A 24,244-nucleotide genomic window follows, 5' to 3' on the forward strand; every position below is an offset into this window, starting at 1 on the left:
TAATTTTGCAGCATTATTTATTGTTTAAATTTACAATGTCTTGGACGTTAAATATGTACGAGTGAAGGTTGGTCACATCTAGTTGTAGGCGAGAGGGACGAGGACTGTGTCGGTGATGGTGTGGATGTCCGTGAAGGTCGTCCTCTGAGTGTTGATGACGGTCCTCACCAGAGTAGAGGTGTAGGTCAGTCTGTCAGGGAGTAATGAAGGTTTAGTAACGCCTATGAACGTTATCTGTTATACGGAATTGCACCAGCAGGTACAAAAAAAGAAAATTACCCGTTTAAAATCCAAGCATTGGTTGAACATTTAATAAAAATATGAAATACCTAAAACCAAGGATCCAAATACTAAAAGATCTTGGGGAAGTAAGTGGTCAAATTATCTCCATTAAACAGACATCAAGCAGTATATACAGTAGGCAATACTTACGTCTGTGTGACGAGGGTGGTGACGGTGGTCTGATGAATGACGTATGAGGTGTGGGTGATGGTGACGTGGTCTACCGCAACCTCAGTCACCAGCCTGAAGTCAGACTTAACACAAGTGACGGTGACCGAAGTAGGCTTGATAACTACCGTGGTCTGGAGGGCGACGCGGTCGTCGACGGGAGTTTGTACCACCTGTAGACAACAACATTAGTGGCCACCAATATTGGTCAACAGATTATGCCAACAGTATTGTTCAACCTTCTTTATAGTTATGGAACACTACACTTACCTCCAAGTTAGTGACGGTGACCGTCTCGACTCCAAGGGCTGTCAGGGTCACCGCCACGCTGTGGAAAGCCAGGTCAGTCAAGGTCACAAACCTGTCCACAGTGACAGTATGGGTAACAGTGGGCGTGATCAAGGCCTCCACCCGCCTGACCTGACCACTGCCGAGACCTGAGCCAAACACACCGCCGCCAAAGACCCCACCTGCGCCAAAGGTGCTACCCTGTCCTCCGGTAGAGCCCTGACCAGTGCCAAATGTGCTACCCTGTCCTCCGGTAGAGCCCTGACCAGTGCCAAAGGTGCTACCCTGTCCTCCGGTAGAGCCCTGACCAGTGCCAAAGGTGCTACCCTGTCCTCCGGTAGAGCCCTGACCAGTGCCAAAGGTGCTACCCTGTCCTCCGGTAGAGCCCTGACCAGTGCCAAAGGTGCTACCCTGTCCTCCGGTAGATCCCTGACCAGTGCCAAAGGTGCTACCCTGTCCTCCGGTAGAGCCCTGACCAGTGCCAAAGGTGGGACCCTGTCCTCCGGTAGATCCCTGACCAGTGCCAAAGGTGCTACCCTGTCCTCCGGTAGAGCCCTGACCAGTGCCAAAGGTGGAGCCTTGTCCTCCGGTAGAGCCTTGGGTTCCATAGGTTGGTGTAGAACCACCTGTAGTGGTGCCGCTAACCACTCCTCTCGGTCTCTGCTGGGGAGAAAATAATGCAGATATACTTTTGAAACGATGTGAAACGAATTTCAAAACCATAAACAATGCATGACTTAAGATGTCAATCCGATGATATATCTATAGTTGATTAATTGAGAAGTTAGAATATTACAGGACGTTATTCATACGAGCTACTGTTGCTGGTCATGGAGTTATGTACGCTTAGAAAATATATTGGTGTAAAAAACTTACTGGTCTATCCGCAGACGTCGTCTGGGTTGTTAACAAGACCACAGCCAGGAACACCGTTGACCAAGACATCTGGAATTTATAATACGGATTAAAATTAAGAAGTAGTTGACGTAAAGGCTTCTACAAGATAACAGGAACAGCAAACCAAGTTAAAGAAATCTTTAATATTCAAGGGGTTCAAGTGTAGTCGATGTGCGATTACAGTAGTTAGATTTAGTCAATACAAGTGCAGGAAACTTCTAGGAAGTAAAGTTATTTAATTTCTTAAAATTACTTAAGGTAGAGCAATTTAAGGACTAAAAATTTACCTCGAATGTGGTTAGTTTTAGTAAGCTGGTAAAGAGAGTGTACATAGTACACTAACGCCAACCACTATGTTCTATTAATTATTTGAAGTAAACAGTCGTGTTCAATTAGATAAACTACTGCAATGAAGTTACAATACTAATTAATTTTAACCCAATAAAATCACAAACCTTAAAACATAACTAAAATAAACTAAAACACCAAACCCTATAAACCCCAATACCTTTGCAAAGAAAGTTTTATAGTTGAGAGATGTTAACGTGATAACGGTGAGGCGCACACTGACGACGTTGACCCGGTGCCCTCGCCTTTTATACCCACACATCCCTCTACCCCCCACCCAACCCCCATACCACCACCACCCCCCTATTACCCCACACCCCCATTACCTCCCCCCCCTCTCCCTCAAGTACCCACACACCCTTAACCAATCATAAATCAATTTTGTTTCCATAACCTAACCAAGTTACAGGAATGAGTTACATATTATTATCTAAAAATGACTATAAGAGTAAAAGTAATAACCCGTATATAATATTCCTGTGATGTAACGACCGACCCACACCTAACAACCACACCATTGACATAATTCAATTTTCGTATATCAACTTGGTGTCATAATAAGCCTCTATATCACCCCATCTTAGACGTAAATCTCTTAAAATTATGTATATTTACTGTATGATCAAAGAAAAAACATATTTATAAGGACTTTAGTTGATATGCAGTACAAGTCACGAATGAAAAAGTCCTGTCTCCCTCACCCGCTGATCCATGAACCACCAAGATTCAAACTCGTGAATCCGAAACATTTATAGACAGAATAATGCGTCAGTCTGCTGCTTCGGGTTCATGAGTCTAAATTTCCAGGGTTCATAGAGTAGCAGGAGAGGCGACACGACTCTTCTTCGTGACTGTACGGTAAATTAGTTAGGGTGGTTAATCTTCAGGTGGATGGCTCTACTGGAAACACGCATCTGATGACTTTGTTGGTTATCCTTGGTCAAATTGCCTTACTGTTTAACCTTTGTTATATACCTGCATTGCCTAGGTATATTACATAGGTATGTGTATACTCCTACGATCTATATATACCGTATACCTACATTATATATACTCATGCTGAACTGTATACCTGTTAACCTTTTTGACAATTTAATTATTGAATGTGGTTATTATTATTATTATTATTATTATTATTATTATTATTACTTATGTTGTAATAGGATATTTGATTTTAAAGTAATAAAATGGCGGCGAAGGTCAGGCTATTGGGGGAGGCTGAAGGCCACATTATATTTACAGATACTCTAAGGTATGCCAGTAGAAGGTTTGCCCTCCCAAACTATGTATCACGCCATGGTTGCAAGAAGGGGGGCTTCATATGCATGAGGCATTGAGCAAAATGTTGAAGGAAATTCATTAGAACCGACCCTCCTTCCATGGTGAGTTACTTCAAACACATTATTATTATTATTATTATTATTATTATTATTACTTATGTTGTAATAGGATATTTGATTTTAAAGTAATAAAATGGCGGCGAAGGTCAGGCTATTGGGGGAGGCTGAAGGCCACTTTAAGAAAAAGTAGTAGTAGTAGTAGTAGTAGTAGTAGTAGCTATAGCGAAGGAGGTGGGCGCCTCGAACTGGTTAACTACGTTACCGATAAGGGCAAATGATTTCAGTCTCAATAAACAAGAATTTACAGATGCCAATGTTCTAAGGTACGGTAGGCCAGTAGAAGGTTTGCCCTCCCAATACGTGTGTGACTCTTCCTATGACGTCGATCACGCCATGGTGTGCAAGAAGGGGGGCTTCATATGCATGAGGCATGACGAAGTAAGGAATCTCACAGCAAATATGTTGAAGGAAATCTGCCGTGATGTCAGGGTAGAACCGACCCTCCTTCCATTGGACGGTGAGATTTTCCAACATAGGACTTCAAACACATCCAACGAAGCCCGTGTTGACGTCAGTGCTCGAGGATTCTGGACGCGGGGACAGCGAGCCTTCTTCGACATCAGGATTTTTGATCCCATGGCCGCATGTCACCGTAACTTAGCTCTCGATGCTGCACACAGGAGGAACGAGAACGACAAGATAGGGGCATACAGGGAGAGAATTCAAAGCGTTGATCAAGGCAGCTTCACTCCTCTAGTGTTCACAACCTCTGGTGGGATGGGACCAAGTGCAAGATGTTTCTACGCCAGACTCGCGGAGGTAATATCCGAACAGAAGCAGCAGCCCAGAAGTTATGTTACAGCCTGGATGAGATGTCGATTTTCCTTCTCTCTCCTTCAGTCGACTTTGCTCTGCCTCAGGGGAACGAGAGCATCGGCCCCAAAGCCGACAACAGTTGCAGATATTGACTATGAGGCAACAGTCACTGAATGCCGCGTAGATCTGCGGCTCAACTAACTCAACACAGCTAGGATAGCTACTTATGTATTAGGATATTTAATATTAAGGTAATAAAATGGTGGCGAAGGTGTGGCTATTGGGGGAGGCTGGAGGCCACGTTCTAAAAATAATAATAATAATAATAGTAGTAGTAGTAGCTTAACCTACTCTAACCCAACCTAACTTAACCTAATCTAACCCACAACCAGATACAGTGGACGGCTTTCTTACGTAATGGCTTAATTACCTTTGGTCGTCAGTGACTCCGGCTGAGTGTCGTCCTGAGTTCGGAATTATGCAAGACTCACACTTTTAATTTTCTTTAAATAAAGAAAATAAAGACCTTCCTCATTATTAACTTAAGTCTGTACGCATGTAGGTTATATTTATTGAAGCTAGAGACAAAAAAAAATTACTGAATTGTAAACAAAGCCAAAGTCATGTTGGGCATTCGAACAAGTTTCCCGCCAAAAGTGGCTAATAAATAGGTGGACGGCAGCCCCTAACGCGTTGTCTCCGTCCATTGCTTGTCTGATACAGGTGTTGTCAGCTTCACACAACAAGGTGAGTATTATAGACCATGTTTGTTTAATGTTGAAGTTTTTTGGTGATTTGTAGTTCTTATGTGAAAAAAAGGACTTTTATTTATTGAATAGTTTCTAATGCGATTGATTACTTTGGTTAATATTTCTCTGGTTTGTTTAGGCCGTTTTCATGGTTCCTTGTTACTACAAGTATCCATTTTTCCCAACAGATGTCGGTGTTTGCAGTTATTCTTCTGTTCTTGGGAGTTGTTTCGGTAAATATAACCACTCAAACATAACCTAAATTTATCTTTTGTAAAAAACAATTTAAATATAAAACAAAGCCTTAACTTGGTATAACACAAATTGACTTAAATTCTTTATAATGGACCTCTTGCCCTTCCTTCTAGGTGAGTTGTCAGGTGGCCACTCCCACCTACAACACTCGGGTGACCTCTCCCACCTACGACACCCATGACCCCTACTTCACAGTGATCACTAAATATGTAACCGAGACGGTGAGTTTTTGAAATTATCTTAACGTGTTTTGATAATACAGCCTCCGTAACTAGATAGCTTGTTGGATAGTGTTAACAGGACATTGGTTAATAACTTTATTTATCTGATCGTCTGTAAACACTGTATAAAAGGACTTACTCTTTACATAAAATTATTTTGCCCAATAAACCAAGGCACGTAATAATTACACCCCCCCCCCCCTCAGGTGACTGTAACCCACACGCTGAGGGAGACTTCCACTTCTGACGTGTGGATCACTGACCAGACCACCGTAGTGCTCCCTGTCACCCAGTATACCACCGACTGGGACTTTGTGTCCTCCGAACCCTACACCCGGACCTCTGTAGTGAGGGTCACCTCCACCCCGGTAAGGCCAAAGTAAATTAAAAAAAATAAGGTGGGTTTCGTTGGACTGGCAATGACGTCTTGCAATGCAAGATACTTTACAGAATTCCAGTTGTTAAATTTGGTTGTAGTTATGAAGGCGTTAATGTTGTATCTTATATTTATCAGGTGATCGTAACGACCGTAACATCCTTCACCAACCCAGTAAGAACTGTAACGTCCATCTTCACTTCCTTCTTCACCTCAACCACCATCCTTGAGTTCTGGCAGAGCATCACTCACGTCTCCCTCGCTCACCAGGTAAGGTAACCCACACCTGTAACACCACGAGTCTAGTTTATTATGACTTCAAGAAATTTTTGATAAACTTGGGCTGTAAAAAAAAAAATAAATCGCCATCTACTTCAAACTAATGTTGTTAAATTATACTTCACCTTGAGACAGTTGTAGTTCTTTACCATTAACGTTTAAGCAAAGTGGTTCTGAAGCAGGAAATTTGTGAAATTATTGTATTTAATCGTGGAAATATTAAATTTCTGTAATCTTTCCCCAGATCTTCACAAAGCCAGTGTTCTCCACGCAGGAGTTGGTGCAAGAGATAGTTACGACAGTGACGCAAATCGTGACCTCTACCGTCACCTCCTCTACAGGATACTTAGGATAATAACGCCACTAAATGTTGTTTAACCGGTGTTGGCTAATTGTAAAACTGGGATAGGAATATTAAATAAAGACTCCTCTAAAATAATTTCTTTATATTCACCCGTGTATGTTAATATATCTGTAAATTAATTATAAAGCATATTGCTGTAACCAAACCTTAGAAAATATAATTGGTTATTTGGCTGCTGAATTGGGAAGTTCTAAAGTTTTAAGTAAATTATAACTTCACCGAACGCCTCGTGTACATAAAAATTCATATTTTTTCCTTACACTTCAACCGCACTAAGCTGAACACAATTCTTTTTACTATAAATCCTTAAGTATAAATTTAGTATGAAAACGTACGTCCCCCCTAAGGGTCTGTCATGAGTCAGGGCTTCCCAGTAACGAAGGGTCTAGTAACTTGATCGTGTTGCCTCTGAAGGTCACCCTCTCGGGATAGATTACAGTTCCTTGTCTAGACTTGTGGGCTGACTGACCCATAAGTATATGGAGGTGATATCCCGGCGAACTACATGTTAAAATACCATCGATTTTGAACAATGAAAATAAATTCTAGTACTTAATCGCAATCTAGTCCCACTTTTTTAAGACTACTGACCTCGTAGTGTCGGTTGGAATCTTATATTTACAGGTACACTCGCAACAAAGTATCGGTTCATAATGTAGTGTGAACAATTTGAGACCAGTTGTTCCAGCCGTGTGTTTGCAGCCCTGTAATCTTGTTGAGCAGCTATGGCCTAGTAAAGTGAATCAAACCGTTATAAATAAGGTTGGGAAGTGATACAGTATGAAAAATAAGGAGCTCCGTTAAAATTGGCACTTGTGAATATTGCCACATTAATTTATGCTTCCAAATAAACCACTCAACCTGGTCGTCCTGAGGGGTGGTGCAGTGTGGACAGCCGCTCCGAGACCTGTCGTCTGTAACACCAGTTTCGAGGTATCGCCGAATCCATGGTGCAGCGGTGTTCCTGTGGACACCAACCCGCCGGCTAATATGTGACGCCAAACCCTTCGTTATGAAGGGGAATAATAGCTCATCGTGTTCCCTCTGTGGTTTCCATGTGTAGATCTCTACCGCTTCATATTGCCTCTTGTTTTATACCCACGTTCACCGAACCCTCGCTCATCATTGTCGACAAAGCAACAATCCGAGAACACACTGTCAGCCATTTGGCAACACCTAGTGGGTGGGGGGGGGTCAATGAGGATACACTTACCAACCTTCCCGACATATCACAGTACGTATCGTTTCGGAAGTCGTCGATCACACCCTGCACCGATACTTTTTTGTGCGAGTGTACCTTCATAATTTCGGCTACAAATTGTCAAAGGTTCTAAAGTAGCTCATGCTTTGCCTGACGGTTATGTAGTGTTTAACCGGAGTTTCTCGTTCCATTAATTTAAGGTGGAGATTAGATGGAGTTACACGGTTTTATTTTCACCAGTTAAACGACCAGACGAAAAGTTAAGACGTCGCACGTAGTGAATCAAGCACTCTCAGTCTCCCTCCATTAAAGTAAAAAGTCCAGTAAAGGCAACAACCAAATGCCGTGGTACTTTATATAACCAACCTTTTCAAATTATTAAGTAACATTCAACTCCAGGAATGTTCTGCCAAGAGCCTCTATCACAGCATTTGAGGTTGTCCTACACCATAGTCCAAGTTGATTAAACTCTTAATTAAGCGGATAAATATTTTCATTTAAGCTAGTTTACCATCCTGTACTGGGCAAGTTAAAACACCAGGTGTTGTAGACTTAGCTTTTTACTATACCAGTACCCTGACAATTACACACTAGCAGAAGCAAATGTTTAGTGGAGTATACCCCTCTTGACAAGTTCCATCCAACCATTAAGGTAGTGGATTGTAGCATTGGTACTTACGTAGTCTTCTAACGAGTACATTACCAGAATTGTTAAACTTAAGGCAAAGTTACCAGGAGGCAATTTCATAATGTCGGCAATATTTGAGCGCGAATTCTAATTTTACAGCTACAGCCGCTTTAAGTGAACATAGAGCGCAAACTTATTGTTTGTTACAATATAATTCAGACACTTTAGCGGCATCTATTATAAAATAGATTTAGACCTTAAAGTTACTCATTAATTTGTGAATAAAAACGAAAAATCTAAAAAAACCGAGTTAGCTTTATTGGGTATTAAAATATTGTGGTAATATTGTAAGTTTTATTAAATAAGGCTTCTATGTACACAATATAACATTATAATTTAAATTCTGGTGTACAAGGGACCAGTTAATAAGGATGGCATTAGTGGACGCTGCGAGGGCACTAGACGGGAGTACCATAGGTACCGTGCTCGAACACGGTGTCTGTCACTGTGCGGAGGTCAGTCAAGGTTGTTCTTTGAGTGTTGATGATCGTCCGTACCAGTGTGGAGGTGTAGGTCAGGCTGTGGGAGACAGTTTACCATTAATAACAGAACTAATATATTTACTCGTTATACCAAGTTAAAACATAACACCAGGCGGGTTACTGTTACACTATGACAACAGACACTATACTTACGCCTGTGTGATGAGGGTGGTGATGGTGGTCTGGTAGATGACGTAGGAGGTGTGGGTGATGGTGACGTGGTCTACAGCCACGTCAGTCACCATCTTGAAGTCAGACTTAACACAAGTGACGATGACCGAAGTAGGCCTGACAACTACCGTGGTCTGGAGGGCGACGTGGTCGTCGACGGGAGTTTGTACCACCTGTAGACAACAACATTAGTGGCCACCAATAGGGTCAACTTCTGCTCCCTCACTGCCTACTGTATATGGCTACACCAAGTTATATTAACCGTTACTACAGTAATGCTTGTGACAAAATAATGATTTAACCATCTACAAGTCCACCAAATCTAGTTTAATGTTTCATCAATAGCACTTGTTAAACTAGTTATATCAACCATAGTTAATGGTGCCAGTATTGTTCAACCTGCACTTAATTACACTCAGGGATCACTTAACATGGCGAGCTACACCAACTTACCGCGCGTGTCCCGACCGTGATGGTCTGTAATCGGAGGTCAGTCAGGGTCACCGCCACGCTGTGGAAGGCCAGGTCAGTCAAAGTCACGAACCTGTCCAGTGTAACAGTCTGGGTGACAGTAGGCGTGATTAAGGCTTCCACTTCCCTGACCTGATCACTGCCGAATCCTGAACCAAAGACCGGGCCACTGCCGACACCTGTCCCAAAGATCGGGCCACTGCCGACACCTGTCCCAAAGATCGGGGCACTGCCGACACCTGCCCCAAAGATCGGGGCACTGCCGACACTAGATCCAGAACCAAAGACGCGACCACTGCCGACCCCAAATCCTGTACCAAATACCGGGCCACTGCCGACACCTGATCTAGAACCACTGACCCGACCACTGCCGACCCCAGATCCTGTACCAAATACCGGGCCATTGCCGACACCTGATCTAGAACCACTGACCCGACCACTGCCGACCCCAAATCCTGTACCAAATACCGGGCCACTGCCGACACCTGATCTAGAACCACTGACCCGACCACTGCCGACCCCAGATCCTGTACCAAATACCGGGCCACTGCCCACACCTGATCTAGAACCACTGACCCGACCACTGCCGACACCTAAACCAAAGCCCTGACCACTGCCGACCCCAGATCCTGTATCAAATACCGGGCCACTACCAACACCTGATTTAGAGCCAAAGACACGACCACTGCCGACGCCAGAGTCAAAAACCAGGTCATTGTCGACACCTGAACCAAATACCCGACCACTACTACCTCGGCCAGTGTTGTCTGGACCCAAAACGGGGCTATCGCCTATTTGAGTAACAAAGGAACCTCTCGGTCCTTGGAAGTCTTGCTTCAGGATTATGTTTGCATTCTGTAGAGAAGAAATAAGGGTGGTAACGTCTTATGAAGAACACTGGTAATTTTATGTCTACAAATAATCAGATTAGAAATTTGATGGAGTAATATTGTTTGATAATGTTATTCATCAACAAGTATGTATCCGAGAAATAAAATTACTAACCGGTCTTCGAAGAAGATCACCGGCCTGTGTAGGGGTAACCGCCAAGATGGCTAAAGCCGTCGTCACGAACGTCCACATCTGGGGGAACAACGTAAATTCATGAGTTCTGCATCAGGGTTCATGGGTTGGATGATACTTTTTTTTATTTGTTTGAATGTACAAAAATAAACATCGTAATTATTATAGTGTTACGGAAAAGTTTTGCGAGGCAAGATCGATACTACCACGTCATGCGAGTATGAAAATACGAAGTGAAAAGTTCCTTTGTGTTATAGAACTTACACTTTGTAAGACGAACTAAGTAACTGATAGTTTAAACGATATTCAATCCTTGTTTCACAGGACAACCAATTTAAATATCAAGAAACAATAATACTTAAATATCAAACCCATTAAATAAAAACAACTCATTAACTCTCACTTTAAAACCCAACCATAAGACTAACACTTATACTATATCACCTTTGCTAAGAGACGAGTGTTACCCAACTGCAAGCTGAAGACAGAATGACTTTCTCGGCCGACCTACCCTCCCTCTTCACCTTCCTCACCCCCCATTACCCCACTCTGTCACCCCCCTTCACCTCCCTAAACCCCCCCCCACCCACCTACCCCCCCCCCCATTTTTTCAGTCTATATTCATCAACAAAAGACGTGGCATTACCTCACTTATCCATCAGTACAAGTATTTCTTAAAGTAATATTCATAATTTCTGTGATAATAAATAACCGTTAGAATATTAATAGTAATTTATTGACAGAATTAAACTTACAAATTATTATCTTTGGGTCGTAACAACAGAGGTGGAACACGTAACGAGGGTGAACTACCGTCGTTATAATTTGCCCTCGTCCTTCGCGCCTTAATTGTTAACACTTTTCTTCCACGCTTGATAAAAAAATAAATCATTAATGCTTGACTAACACTCTGAACACGGAGAAACAACTCCATCATGCTTATCAAACAATATTACGAGGTACAAGTTACTGCTTCAGTCGTAATAAACCAGTCAGTCAGTAAAGTCAGTAAAGTCAGTCAATCAGTCAGTCAGTTAGTTGGAAAAGTCAGTAATGTCAGTTAGTCAGTCAGTCAGTAAAGTCAGTAAAGTCAGTCAGTCAGTTAGTTGGAAAAGTCAGTAAAGTCAGTTAGTCAGTCACTCAGTAAAGTAAGTTAGTCAGTCACTCAGTAAAGTAAGTTAGTCAGTCACTCAGTAAAGTCAGTAAAGTCAGTCAGCCAGTCAGTTAGTTGGAAAAGTCAGTAAAGTAAGTTAGTCAGTCACTCAGTAAAGTCAGTCAGCCAGTCAGTCAGTCAGTTAGTTGGAAAAGTCAGTAAAGTAAGTTAGTCAGTCAGTTAGTTGGAAAAGTCAGTAAAGTCAGTCAGTCAACTCAGCATAAAACCAAACCAAAATACATATCACCCGAGCCATTACAAAAGACTTACATTATATATTAAGCTACAATATAAAACAATCATCATAGATACATAAAATAACAAAAAAATACAGAGCATGAAAACATTAAATTAGTTACTTAAATAGAAGAGATAATTTAGGAACAACATCAAGACATAATTAGTGAGGTAAAATATTTAACTGAATATCTTTAGTTCAATAATAGTCATAGGTTAATCATATACCGTAAATGTTTATAATATTTTAAGACGTGTAATAAACAGGAACCTAACCTAGCCTAACCTAACCTAACTTAAAATTCAATAGGAATAATTTCTAATCATAAAATTCTTCATAGTTTTAAAAAAAAGAGAAAATAAAAAATAAACTGACTTTAAAAAATCATATTCCCAGCCAATGACAAATTTATATAACTTAGCCTCACTATATATATACTAGTAAATGTATATATAATTCAATTATTTATATACAACATCTCGTGAGGTTGCACTTAATAATTATAACTAAATTCATTATTAATTTGGTGTAGCTTGGCGGTAGTCCCTCATTGCTGGAATTTAATTACACAACTAAAATTTGGTTGTGAAATTAATTAACGGGAATAATTTAGGATTTGTTGAAATATTATTTAATTAGTGTTGAAGAGGGTTTGTGAGGCAGTGAACGGCCGTAGACACGGGGCCCTGTATATTCCGTGGTGTCCCCTCCATACATCCTCCTATTGATAGATCCTTAACTCATTCCTCTGGTAATACTATAGTTGACTTTATGGGTATTATAATATTCCTTTCTAGCAACAATCCATCTGTTAGGTAACAAGTCAATCGTGTTGTGGGTTTAATCAAGATTAGATACAAAGGAAATACTTCACTATATAGCACCTCCACACAAGTAAAGTGTCCATACACATAATCCATACATCTATGACCACATACCAATATCCATTTACTTAAACGATTCTCATACTTGAGTTTGATCGTTTAATAAAACTACTGGTATTCGTTGTGGCTCAACATTAAAAGGAATATAAGCTAATAATTAGTCCCAGAAATACAAGTAATACATTTCAAAATGGTTCAACAAATAAACCTCCAAGTCTTGTTGCAAAGGCTCCAGGAAGTATATCAAGTATTGGGTGGTTGTGCAGTTAATCTTTGCAAGGAAATATAATAGAGATTTACCAGAGGATTCGTTTTGTCAAGTTTTAAATCCATCCTCAGTTTCCCCCATACCACTGCGGACCACTTAGAAGTTCAGTCGTCTTCCTCGACAAGTAATTATCTATTAAACAAACTTAGTTGCTATATTGCCAATTGCGTTCAGAGCTTATTTTGATAACTTAAAATTTTGAGTATTAATTTCTGAAGCCTCTTTATAATCTAAACAGGTAAACAGGGTGGAGAAGCCCATGAAATTAATATACGTTGCACTTAACCGCTCTATTGGTTAGGTTCTGGCAATGTCGTTAATATTTAGACTATTTGTGTCTTAAGACAGTTTTAATATCCATACTATTTCTAAAGCGTCTTATGACATGAACCCATCTTCAAATTTTAACTAGGTCTTTATACCATATTCGGTTAGAAATATTAAGAAGTTACGTTTCCTACACATCTACTCTTAGTAGAACAAAATCATTATATTGAAACTTTTTAACCAACTACTGATTTACACTTGTGTAGGTCAACTTAATGTTCAGAGTAAATCCGGTAACCGTTTATTTAAGGCAACAGATTAAAGCTCGGGTTACATTGTGGTGTACATAATTTAACCTTATTTTAGGTCATTATTAAAATCCAGAATGATGCAGAAAACAAGTTTTATTTATATTAAGTTAATTATTACAAGGATACATTAATTATGTCCATAACGGGAGGCGGAGGTGACGGTAACGGTGATGAACTCTGTTAGGGTAGTGACTATTTCCTGCACCAGCTCCTGAGTACTGACCACGGGTACCGTGTGCACCTGTGGGAGATAAGGATTAAGAATTTGTAAGTAAAGAAAATTATGTGACCAGACAATTTATATCATTGTCTTACTTTTATAATTTAGATGCTATTGAAGTGGGCTAGTCAAGTTACTCAGGTTATTAAACCGATAGTGGAGAGCTATCAAGACTAATGATACCAGTCAAGTTACATCAATAGGGATTGTTCAAGTTAAAAATTCCTGACGTTTAAGCCATTAAGCCAATTAGAACTAGCTAGAGAGATTCTAGCATTAGAGAAAGTTAAAACCAATTGTACTTTGATATATCTAAAGAAAGTCTTAGACCGTTACATATAGGACGAAAACTAGTGGATTGAGGAACATTGATAATTATTTACCTGGTGTATTACCGACACGTGGGTGATGCTCTGCCATAACTCTACAACGCTCGTGGTAGTAAAGAAAGACGTGTATTCAGACACCATAGTACGCAGAGGGTAGACATAGCTGGTGGCAGTCACTACTTCGACCTGTAACATATATGGTTTTAACATAATGAGGTTTCAACTAGAACACCGATTAAGACTTAATCCGTTTAATGTACCAAGTTATTCGAGTAGAATGTTTGTCAGTGTAAAAATTAAAGCCATCAGTGTCAACTTAACACTCCCACGACATCAGTAAATTTAATCAAACAATTGCTCGTAATTAAGTCAAGGAAAGCATTGGCAAGACAGAATCCTAACGATGAGATACTCACGGGTGTGGAGGTGATTTTGATAACAGAGGTCCTGGTAGATGGCCGATAGGACACGAAGCTCCAGTCAGTGGTAGTGGCTGTGAGAGTCTGCGTCACTGTGGTCTGGTCGGTGATCCACACGTCGGAGGTGGTAGTTTCCCTCAGTGTGTGGGTGATCGTGTCCTGTCAATGTTAATATCGATTTAATGCCTTAAATCGAAGTTATATTTATAATTAAACAAACGCAGCACGTATTGTAAGAATTTGTCGTGTTCGTTAAAACACTTACGCTGCCTTATTAGTTTGTTAAGTGGAGGGGGACGAGTTAAAACCACTTTAGTTTTTGTTTAAGTAGAGAAAATTAATAATTACCATTAGTTTCAGGAATTTTACAATTTTGATGAAAGTATTGTTTAAGTAAAATATTTTATGCTTTCGAAGACAAATTAACTTTCGGAATTTTAAACTATATAATTTATTAGAGTATGAAGTTAATGAGAAGGAAACTTGTTAAACACTTAAGTACTCAACTTAACCAATAGAAAACTAGGATATTGTTTAAGTTACATACCGTCACAAACACCGTTACAGTAACTGGGGTGATAGTTACAGGTGGGTAGGTTTCATGTGGTTCGTATGGGCTTGTATCCTGTTGGCAGTTGACCTGTAAAAACAAACGACTTATTAAATGTATTTAGTTATGTTTATGGATGTCAAATGCCATTGTAGGTTACTAGTTCAATATGAATAGAGTTAATGAAAAAACCTAGTTACCTGGGAGGCCGCCACAAGGAGCAAAAGTGTAGACACAAAACTTGCCATCTGAAAAGACGATAATGTTTATAAGGTCTCATCACAAATTTGTGACTATGATCATCTACGTCTTTAAAACGATAAAACATCATAGTGTTAAAGAAACATATTAACACTTTGAAATAACAAACAAAACAACCATAGATATTAGTTTAAAATTAAAGACTTTAATATTAACACTATATTGAAACAAAATTAAAGAACACCATATCCCACAAAAATAAAACAAGTACAATTTCACCAAAAATTACTCCTCACCTTAATGTATACTGCTCGAAGCTGTAGAAAACTCTGACCGATTAAAGGTGGCGGTGCTGACAACTGCTGACCTCGAACAGTCAGCCACGCTATTTAAAGGCCATTTTTGGCGGGAAATCCGTTCGAATGTAAAACTGAGCTTTGACTTCGTCTTCATTGACCAACTAATTCTTTTATAAATCTCAACTGCAATTCATGATCAGATAAAAAAAACTCAAACACGTATGTCTTACAAATTATCATTGATTAATATTTATGGAAAAATATTATACGACAATTAAGAGAATAACTTCAACGTTTGACAGCGACAAGACGTTCGAACACTAGTGTGGTTGTTATGGTCCTTGAGTGTTGCCTCAGAAACCCCATGTATAACCCACGTATGGAACTGTTGTTGTATTTTGTAAGTAAAGTTAGTTATGATGTTGTTATGTGAAGGAAGATATGAACATAGAAATTACTAAATAAAAGAAGAGAGAATATTACGTTGACTGGTGGTGAAAAACAACACACAATCACCTGACACTGTGATGGTGATTAGTGGTGCCAGGTGTGTTAGTGTCACGTGTATTATATAGTAGTGTCAGGTGTGTTAGTGTCACGTGTGTTATTTAGAAGTGTCAGGTCTGTTAGTGTCACGTGTATTATTTAGAAGTGCCAGGTGTGTTAGTGTCACGTGTGTTATTTAGTAGTGTCAGGTGTGTTAGTGTCACGTGTGTTATTTAGTAGTGTCAGGTGTGTTAGTGTCACGTGTATTATTTAGAAGTGTCAGGTGTGTTAGTGTCAGGTGTATTATTTAGAAGTGTCAGATGTGTAAGTGTCACGTGTGTTATTTAGTAGTGTCAGATGTGTAGAGGTGTTACGTGTATTATTTAGAAGTGTAAGATGTGTTCGTTATTTAGAAGTGTGGGTGTGTAAGTATCACACCATGTTATTTAGTAATGTCGGAATGTTAGTGTCAGGTGTGTTATTTAGTAGTGTTAGATTAAGTAAAGTAACTTAGATTACGTAGATAGATCAGATTACGTAGGTAAGATTAATTTAGGTAGATAGTTAGATTAGGTAAATCAGGTTTATTCATGTAGATTAAGCTAACTCAGATTACACAAGTTAGGTTATTCTAGAAAGGTTAAGTTGGGTTTGGTTACAACATATGTTATTAACGATACACTTAAACTAAACAACATATCGTAAATATATTCCTCTAATCGTTGCTATCCCTGTACGTAAGTTAGTCTTTATGCAAAAGTCTTTCAATAACTCAACTACCAAGTGTCTCTCTCTAATGGGAATCACATCAGTTACTTTGATTATCCATTACTAAAGCTTCCTCTTTACTCCTTAATCCCTTCATTACTAAAGCTTCCTCTTTACTCCTTAATCCCGTCATTACTAAAGCTTCCTCTTTACTCCTTAATCCCGTCATTACTAAAGCTTCCTCTTTACTCCTTAATCCCTTCATTACTAAAGCTTCCTCTTTACTCCTTAATCCCTTCATTACTAAAACTCTTTACTCCTTAATCCTTTCATTACTAAAGCTTCCTCTTTACTCCTTAATCCCTTCATTACTAAAACTCTTTACTCATTAATCCCTTCATTACTAAAGCTTCCTCTTTACTCCTTAATCCCTTCATTACTAAAACTCTTTACTCATTAATCCCTTCATTACTAAAACTTCCTCTTTACTCCTTAATCCCTTCATTACTAAAACTCTTTACTCATTAATCCCGTCATTACTAAAGCTTCCTCTTTACTCATTAATCCCTTCATTACTAAAACTTCCTCTTTACTCCTTAATCCCTTCATTACTAAAACTCTTTACTCCTTAATCCTTTCATTACTAAAGCTTCCTCTTTACTCCTTAATCCCTTCATTACTAAAACTCTTTACTCATTAATCCCGTCATTACTAAAGCTTCCTCTTTACTCCTTAATCCCTTCATTACTAAAACTCTTTACTCCTTAATCCTTTCATTACTAAAGCTTCCTCTTTACTCCTTAATCCCTTCATTACTAAAACTCTTTACTCCTTAATCCCGTCATTACTAAAACTTCTTTACTCCTTAATCCCTTCATTACTAAAACTCTTTACTCATTAATCCCTTCATTACTAAAACTCTTTACTCCTTAATCCCTTCATTACTAAAACTCTTTACTCATTAATCCCTTCATTACTAAAACTCTTTACTCCTTAATCCCTTCATTACTAAAACTTCCTCTTTACTCCTTAATCCCTTCATTACTAAAACTCTTTACTCCTTAATCCCTTCACTACAGGGACGCCACTTTTGGTATTTTATTTGGTTAACGAAAGATGATTTTATTCAGCTCAGAAGGGACTCCGTTCACAAGGGGTTAGTTGACAATCTTCATTAAGTACAAATAACAAGCAGAATTGTTTACCTATAATTGTTTATATTCTTAACTTACACAATTTCAAGATCCTTCAGCAAAACACGTATGAAAATAAATTGGTAAATACTTTTCTTTATAACTAGAGAAGACTTGTAAATTTATACTTTTTTATTTTTAGTGAGTAGTAAATAAGATATTATATACTTAGTTTTTATTCAGTTATAAAATTAATAATTTCATAATTTAGGGAAAATTGTAAACACTCAATATAAAACTCCGTGTAAATCGTAAATAAAATTAATTCTCAACCACGTATAAACTAAAATAACTTGTTAAAATTAACTCCCAATATAGTCTTAGTACCTCTACTAAATTACTAACGCCACCTTAATCATTTATGTAAATATTAATCATTCAACCAAATTCCAACTTCGTAATTAAATACCCAACACTGACAGGAATTCTTTTGAAGCTTCAATGTTGAATAAGAGTCATAATTAACTCAAGAATTACCATATGGGTGAAAAAATTTTGAAATGTTTAAGTGAAACCAAAAATCAGCACAAGAATGAAACAAAACTTGTAAATGAGGTCAAATCCAACATAAACAAGAAAGAAATAAGAAGTCAAAACCAACAATGAAAAAACAAATAAAGCAACAGAAACAAGAATACAAACAAATATACACGAGTCTTTATTCTAATAAGCCATTTGAAGTTTAAAATATTCCTTCTATATTTCATAACATAAGAACATCAAAGACCAGACATGTTTACCTGTGTAGTATATTAAGGTTCAGGTAAACACATGTTACGTTTTTAATCAGGGGGGAGTTTTTGGCCCACAATAGAGATATATATATATATATATATATATATATATATAATCTCATTTAATGATTGATGGTGTAGTTATCCTAGCCAGGAGTACAAAACAGTAATACGGTTATCCCTCGACCCCTTCCCTTTAATCCAAGAGTACTATAGTAATCCCCCCAGGGAGTACGAGGACATCCCAGAGTTCTTAAGTAATCGACAAGATGTCACATGTGAACCGAGCAGACTTAGTCTATAATGCGTACACCTTATCCAGATTCCCGACACAGTATTACACACTCAACAATGCCAATTTAACCGATTCCAGTACACGTTCTTGGGTAAATAATTTTCTTGGTGGCCAGTGCAAGTACATCTGAAGATTCATTTCAATGTTCTAACGAGAATATTTCGTGTTCCAATACAAAAGATTTTGAAAAACTGAAAAATCCTATGTTTACCAGCATGTTTATTTCCTCGCCTCCGGCATCAATAATGAAGCTTGTGTAGTTGTCAAAAATAAATATGTTTATTAAAAAAATTTTTGTAGCAACGAAGAAAATTTATCAAATCTTTTTTCTCAAAATATTACTACAGGATAGAATCCCTACACGAGTGGAGACACAAAGAACTTCAATAGTCGAGTAACTTTTATTGTCTTATATACTACAGGAAATATGTAACATATATAGTCTTATGGATAGATTTACAGCAGGTTACAGCATCTATTAGTGGTTGTAGACGGCGGGGACGAAGACGGTGTCTGTGATGGTGCGGAAGTCTGTGAAGGTGGTCCTCTGGGTGTTGATGATGGTGCGGACCAGCGTGGAGGTGTAGGTCAGCCTGCCGGAGTCAACATTACAAAACACACCGAGAGTTTAACTTATGTCGTTTTAATTGTCCCGAAGAATATATTAACTATCTGGTAAATGACTCGACTGCAGTACTCTAACCTGGTCATCTGATCTACTATATTCATAAATAAACAAACTTTTCAGAGGTTATGTGTGAGGTAAATTAGTTAATGACCTAAACATTTAGTTCCACACATTAAAATTATACTAAACATTCAATGGATGTAGAAGTTATTCTAGGTTTAAGAGTTCTCGTTAGGGTTTTAACTAAAATATGCTCTTCGAACCTAACGGTTTAAACTTCAGCACAAGTTTAAAATTAGTGAGCTTAAGACTTAATTTTCCTACAGAGAGGAAGTTCAGAAAATAACAGTTTTATACAAGTCTGTACAACACTTGCTTAGTCTACTTACGTCTGTGTGACGAGGGTGGTGACGGTGGTCTGACGGATGACGTAAGAGGTGTGGATGATGGTGACGTGGTCTACAGCCACATCCGTCACCAACTTAAAGTCAGACTTAACACAAGTGACGGTGACCGAAGTGGGCCTGACAACTACCGTGGTCTGGAGGGCGACGTGGTCGTCGACGGGAGTTTGTACCACCTGTAGACAACAACATTAGTGGCCACCAATAGGGTCAACTTCCGCTCCATCACTGCCTATATGGCTACATTTAACGTTATATTAACAACCGATGCTATAGTATTATACGACACCCATTACATTATGAACAAGTCTACCAGAGCTAGTTTAACGTTATATCAATAGCACTTGTTATAGTAGTTATATCAACCATAGTTAATGGTGCTAATATTGTTCAACCTGCACTTAATTACATGGCGTGCTACAACAACTTACCGCGTGTGTCCCGACCGTGATGGTCTGTACTCTGAGGTCAGTCAGGGTCACCGCCACGCTGTGGAAGGCCAGGTCAGTCAAGGTCACGAACCTGTCCACTGTGACAGTCTGGGTGACAGTGGGCGTGATTAAGGCTTCCACCCGTCTGACCTGACTACTGCCGAGTCCTCGACCGCCAACACCCTGACCAACGAATTGACCGCTGCCGCCAACACCCTGACCAACGAATTGACCGCTGCCGCCAACACCCTGACCAACGAATTGACCGCTGCCGCCAACACCCTGACCAACGAATTGACCGCTGCCGCCAACACCCTGACCAACGAATTGACCGCTGCCGCCAACACCCTGACCAACGAACTGACCGCTGCCGCCAACACCCTGACCAACGAATTGACCGCTGCCGCCAACACCCTGACCAACGAATCTGACCGCTGCCGCCAACACCCTGACCAACGAATTGACCGCTGCCGCCAACACCTGACCAACAATTGACCGCTGCCGCCTACACCCTGACCAACGAATTGACCGCTGCCGCCTACACCCTGACCAACGAATTGACCGCTGCTGCCTACACCCTGACAACGAATTGCCCGCTGCTGCCAACACCCTGACCAACGAATTGACCGCTGCTGCCAACACTGACCAACGAATTGACCGCTGCTGCCAACACCCTGACCAATGAATTGACCGCTGCTGCCAACACCCTGACCAACGAATTGACCGCTGCGCCAACACCCTGACCAACGAATTGACCGCTGCTGCCAACACCCTGACCAACGAATTGACCGCTGCCGCCAACACTCTGACCAACGAATTGACCGCTGCCGCCAACACCCTGACCAACGAATTGACCGCTGCTGCCAACACCCTGGTCGACCTTGTCACCACTACCAACATCTGGACCAATGTTGCTGAAGGTAACAGCTGGCTCCTCACTACTGCGGCCTCGACCCACACCTCGGCTGACGTCATCTGTTCCTGTGTCTCTTGTGGTCACCGTGAAGCGTGTGTCACTGCCGCCAACACTCCGAGTGCCACCCTCTCCAACCACAGTAGCAGTGCCACCCTGTCCACCATAAACAGATTAGTATACAAAAAATATTTAATTATCAACTTCCCTCCCTCCCTCCCTAACGGATTATATATATGTAGAGAGATGTCCGTTATATGGAGGTTTCACTAACGTATATGTAATCTTACCCGTGATATAACGTAAATGAACAACTTCACTGTCCAGTAAAACCTTTTGATAATCTTATATAATTTATTTCTCAAACTTTCACGATGAATATTGTTAAAAGGACCTACCTGACGAAGGAGCGCCAAGCCAGCCAACACCCTGGGAGTGATGAGTATAACCAGAAACATGAAAGTCTTCAGCGCCGCCATCTGGAGAGAGAAGGTGAAGTAGTCTTGTTACTCGACCAAGACGACTGGTTCTGTTCAAGACTAAACTACATTATTAACTTACCTAATACTTAATGTAATCACATTTTTGTAAAGTTCTAACGAGTTTGTTTGGTGCGGGAAGCTGTTAATGGCAAGTTGTTTGGTAAGTAAGGATATAATTCTTGACCTGATAAAACTGGTCCTCCACTTCGTCTAAATTGGAAGGTAAGTTGACTTTATTCCAACTTTATAATGGCAGTGAGGCGAGGTTAGAGCAGATGATTAAATAATTAAAACATTGTGGCGACCTTTGAAGAAATGTTCAAAGGTCAGCTGAAGTTGTGCTTTTTTTTTAATGGTCACACAAGGTAACTTTTTGGATATCAAACTAAAACCAAACATAACGACCAAACCTTGCCGCCACCCCCATAATCTAACCCAACAAACAACTTTAATCGAATCGGGAAAAAAATATTAAAGTTTTATCAGAAATGATTATGTTCAACATGGTCAGCAACATTAACTTCAAACTATTCATAACAACTAACTTAAATCAGAAGCAAACATTAAATTTAGGTTCACCAGTTCCTTGATAGTTTATTTCATTATCTCCATTACAACTTACACAATCAAAACAAGGAAGAAGGCTTAGCAGTTTGATTGTCTGATGTTCACCTGCCGGAGTAACAGATATAGGTGGTCTCGCAATATTAAAGGTCAAGGGAAGAAGAGATTTGGAATATTACACAATAGACAAGACACTGCCCTCGCATCACAAGGAATAAAACTACGTTAAAACAAATCTAGAATCCTAAAACAAAGACGAAGTATATCCCTAAATGATGGTTTAAGCAGGAACGAACTGCAGGAACGGTCCACTGGGCAGCTTTAGGTTTCGAAAGTTACCGAAGCTTAAAAGCAACAATTCCAAGTGCCCATCTTACTGAAAAGTTTAACAAATGATATAAAAGTTAGTTACCTTTATCCAGTTCCGAATTTTTACTTAGTTTTGTGTTTTAAATATATAGATTGAAAAATCGGTAAGACAAAATAGTGTTACGGCATTGACCAGAACCATATGACCAAATTGTAACCCACGACAGGTCAGTTAGTCATGTTTGTTTTGCGTATAGCCAAACGAATCCTCACGATACTATGGACATTTTAACGAGTTACTAAAATTCCAAGTGATGTTTCTCCTCGTTACCTGAAAGAATTACGTTCTTTGAATCAAAACTCAACGAAAATCGAAAGAAAATTAACAGAAGTGTCAAACCTACACCACAACAAAACAAAATCCAAGAAAAATTAACTCGTATGTCAGTCTTACACCATTACACACGATGGAAACTTGAAAAATATATCAGAGACTAAATATTCACAAAAGGATCTCACTAACCTTGTTGGTGGATTGATGGAGTACCGTCGAGTAGGACGTCTGGTGTAAGTTTTCCTGAGTGTAAGCTGATCGACCTCTTCAACAGTACTAAAATTTTCCTCGAACTGCATCTACCACATCAGACATCACTACTCCCCCCCCCCCAAGATCATGTAACTAAAACAGGAAAGTCCAGAGTTTTAATGTTAATAGCAGCTGGACACTCTAATAGGAAAGAATTAATACCTCGAGGTTATAGTTTGGGATTCCGATAATAGATGGTGTTAGTACTTAAGATGTATTCATGCCTGCACAAACCTAACGCGGGAAATATAATTTGGAATTATAGTGTAATAGCCCAACAAACTATGGCGCGAATAACTCGACATCTAGTGGCACTTGATAGAACTACCCACCTTGATATTTTTAGTGTGAGAGCCTGACAAGAGATGGCGCTGACGTCCATCACTCCAAACTCGACATTGACTGAGTCTTTGTCTAGGTTGGAGGAGCTGGTGTTGAGGATGGAGTGAGATGATCACACTCACTTGACTCTTTGTTATGATATGCAGGAACAATGGACGAGGTGCAGAGAAATAAGAGATTGTAAAACTTAATATCAAGCTGAAGGCGAGACAATGATGCTGAGGTGCTTCAACATGACGTGACGACATACTCAAGCTTTGTATTTTGTTCTTTGTATTAGGTTAGGTTAGGTTAGGTTAGGTTAGGTAAACAAATTAAGACAAAGGTAAACAAGAGAGTATATGTTAACAGTAAACAAAAACAAACAATAAAACAAATGAATCCCAATAATTCAATTTCGTCCGAGAGAAATCGTCCATTAAATCCCTCCCAAAATCTGCCCATTGTTTGAAGTCAATAACATAAATCCGGACGAATCCCTATTGTCCCATTCTGTCGACCCCTCCCCCACCCCCACCCCCCCACCCCCACCCCCCACACGAAAGGGTATATCATAAGTAAGAGAAACAACTAATGTTTTTGTTCGTAATAGAAGCACTACAGTGTGTTTG

General features: G+C 39.7%; 5 protein-coding genes across 5 annotated transcripts; 1 reads left to right on the plus strand and 4 right to left on the minus strand.

Annotated features, from left to right (window-relative positions):
• LOC121857449 (keratin, type I cytoskeletal 9-like) lies at positions 1-2,200 on the minus strand. Its single transcript, XM_042353503.1, has 5 exons — positions 2,144-2,200; positions 1,615-1,683; positions 721-1,401; positions 433-623; positions 1-190 (listed from the first exon to the last, which is right to left on the minus strand). The coding sequence occupies exons 2-5, from the start codon at positions 1,681-1,683 to the stop codon at positions 79-81; spliced, it is 1,053 nt and encodes a 350-aa protein (XP_042209437.1). The 5' UTR covers positions 2,144-2,200; the 3' UTR covers positions 1-78.
• Positions 2,201-4,848: 2,648 nt separating this feature from the next.
• On the plus strand, positions 4,849-6,442 carry LOC121857450. Its single transcript, XM_042353504.1, has 6 exons — positions 4,849-4,886; positions 5,077-5,121; positions 5,257-5,364; positions 5,571-5,732; positions 5,879-6,010; positions 6,264-6,442. The coding sequence occupies exons 2-6, from the start codon at positions 5,077-5,079 to the stop codon at positions 6,372-6,374; spliced, it is 558 nt and encodes a 185-aa protein (XP_042209438.1). The 5' UTR covers positions 4,849-4,886; the 3' UTR covers positions 6,375-6,442.
• A 2,116-nt stretch (positions 6,443-8,558) lies between these two features.
• On the minus strand, positions 8,559-10,905 carry LOC121857447 (putative per-hexamer repeat protein 5). Its single transcript, XM_042353502.1, has 5 exons — positions 10,864-10,905; positions 10,402-10,479; positions 9,379-10,251; positions 8,908-9,098; positions 8,559-8,791 (listed from the first exon to the last, which is right to left on the minus strand). The coding sequence occupies exons 2-5, from the start codon at positions 10,477-10,479 to the stop codon at positions 8,671-8,673; spliced, it is 1,263 nt and encodes a 420-aa protein (XP_042209436.1). The 5' UTR covers positions 10,864-10,905; the 3' UTR covers positions 8,559-8,670.
• A 2,710-nt stretch (positions 10,906-13,615) lies between these two features.
• Positions 13,616-15,617, minus strand: LOC121857451. Its single transcript, XM_042353505.1, has 6 exons — positions 15,556-15,617; positions 15,259-15,306; positions 15,056-15,148; positions 14,506-14,667; positions 14,144-14,275; positions 13,616-13,781 (listed from the first exon to the last, which is right to left on the minus strand). The coding sequence occupies exons 2-6, from the start codon at positions 15,304-15,306 to the stop codon at positions 13,668-13,670; spliced, it is 549 nt and encodes a 182-aa protein (XP_042209439.1). The 5' UTR covers positions 15,556-15,617; the 3' UTR covers positions 13,616-13,667.
• A 3,753-nt stretch (positions 15,618-19,370) lies between these two features.
• LOC121857441 (glycine-rich cell wall structural protein 1.8-like) lies at positions 19,371-23,305 on the minus strand. The gene is made up of 6 exons (XM_042353493.1): positions 23,229-23,305; positions 21,749-21,829; positions 21,154-21,506; positions 20,438-20,885; positions 19,992-20,182; positions 19,371-19,567 (listed from the first exon to the last, which is right to left on the minus strand). Exons 2-6 carry the CDS (start codon positions 21,827-21,829, stop codon positions 19,453-19,455), a joined length of 1,188 nt encoding a protein of 395 aa, XP_042209427.1. The 5' UTR covers positions 23,229-23,305; the 3' UTR covers positions 19,371-19,452.
• Between the last annotated feature and the right edge of the window lie 939 nt (positions 23,306-24,244).

Source organism: Homarus americanus, unplaced genomic scaffold (genome assembly GCF_018991925.1).
Source record: "Homarus americanus isolate GMGI-L3 unplaced genomic scaffold, GMGI_Hamer_2.0 scaffold15541, whole genome shotgun sequence".
Taxonomy (NCBI): domain Eukaryota; kingdom Metazoa; phylum Arthropoda; class Malacostraca; order Decapoda; family Nephropidae; genus Homarus; species Homarus americanus.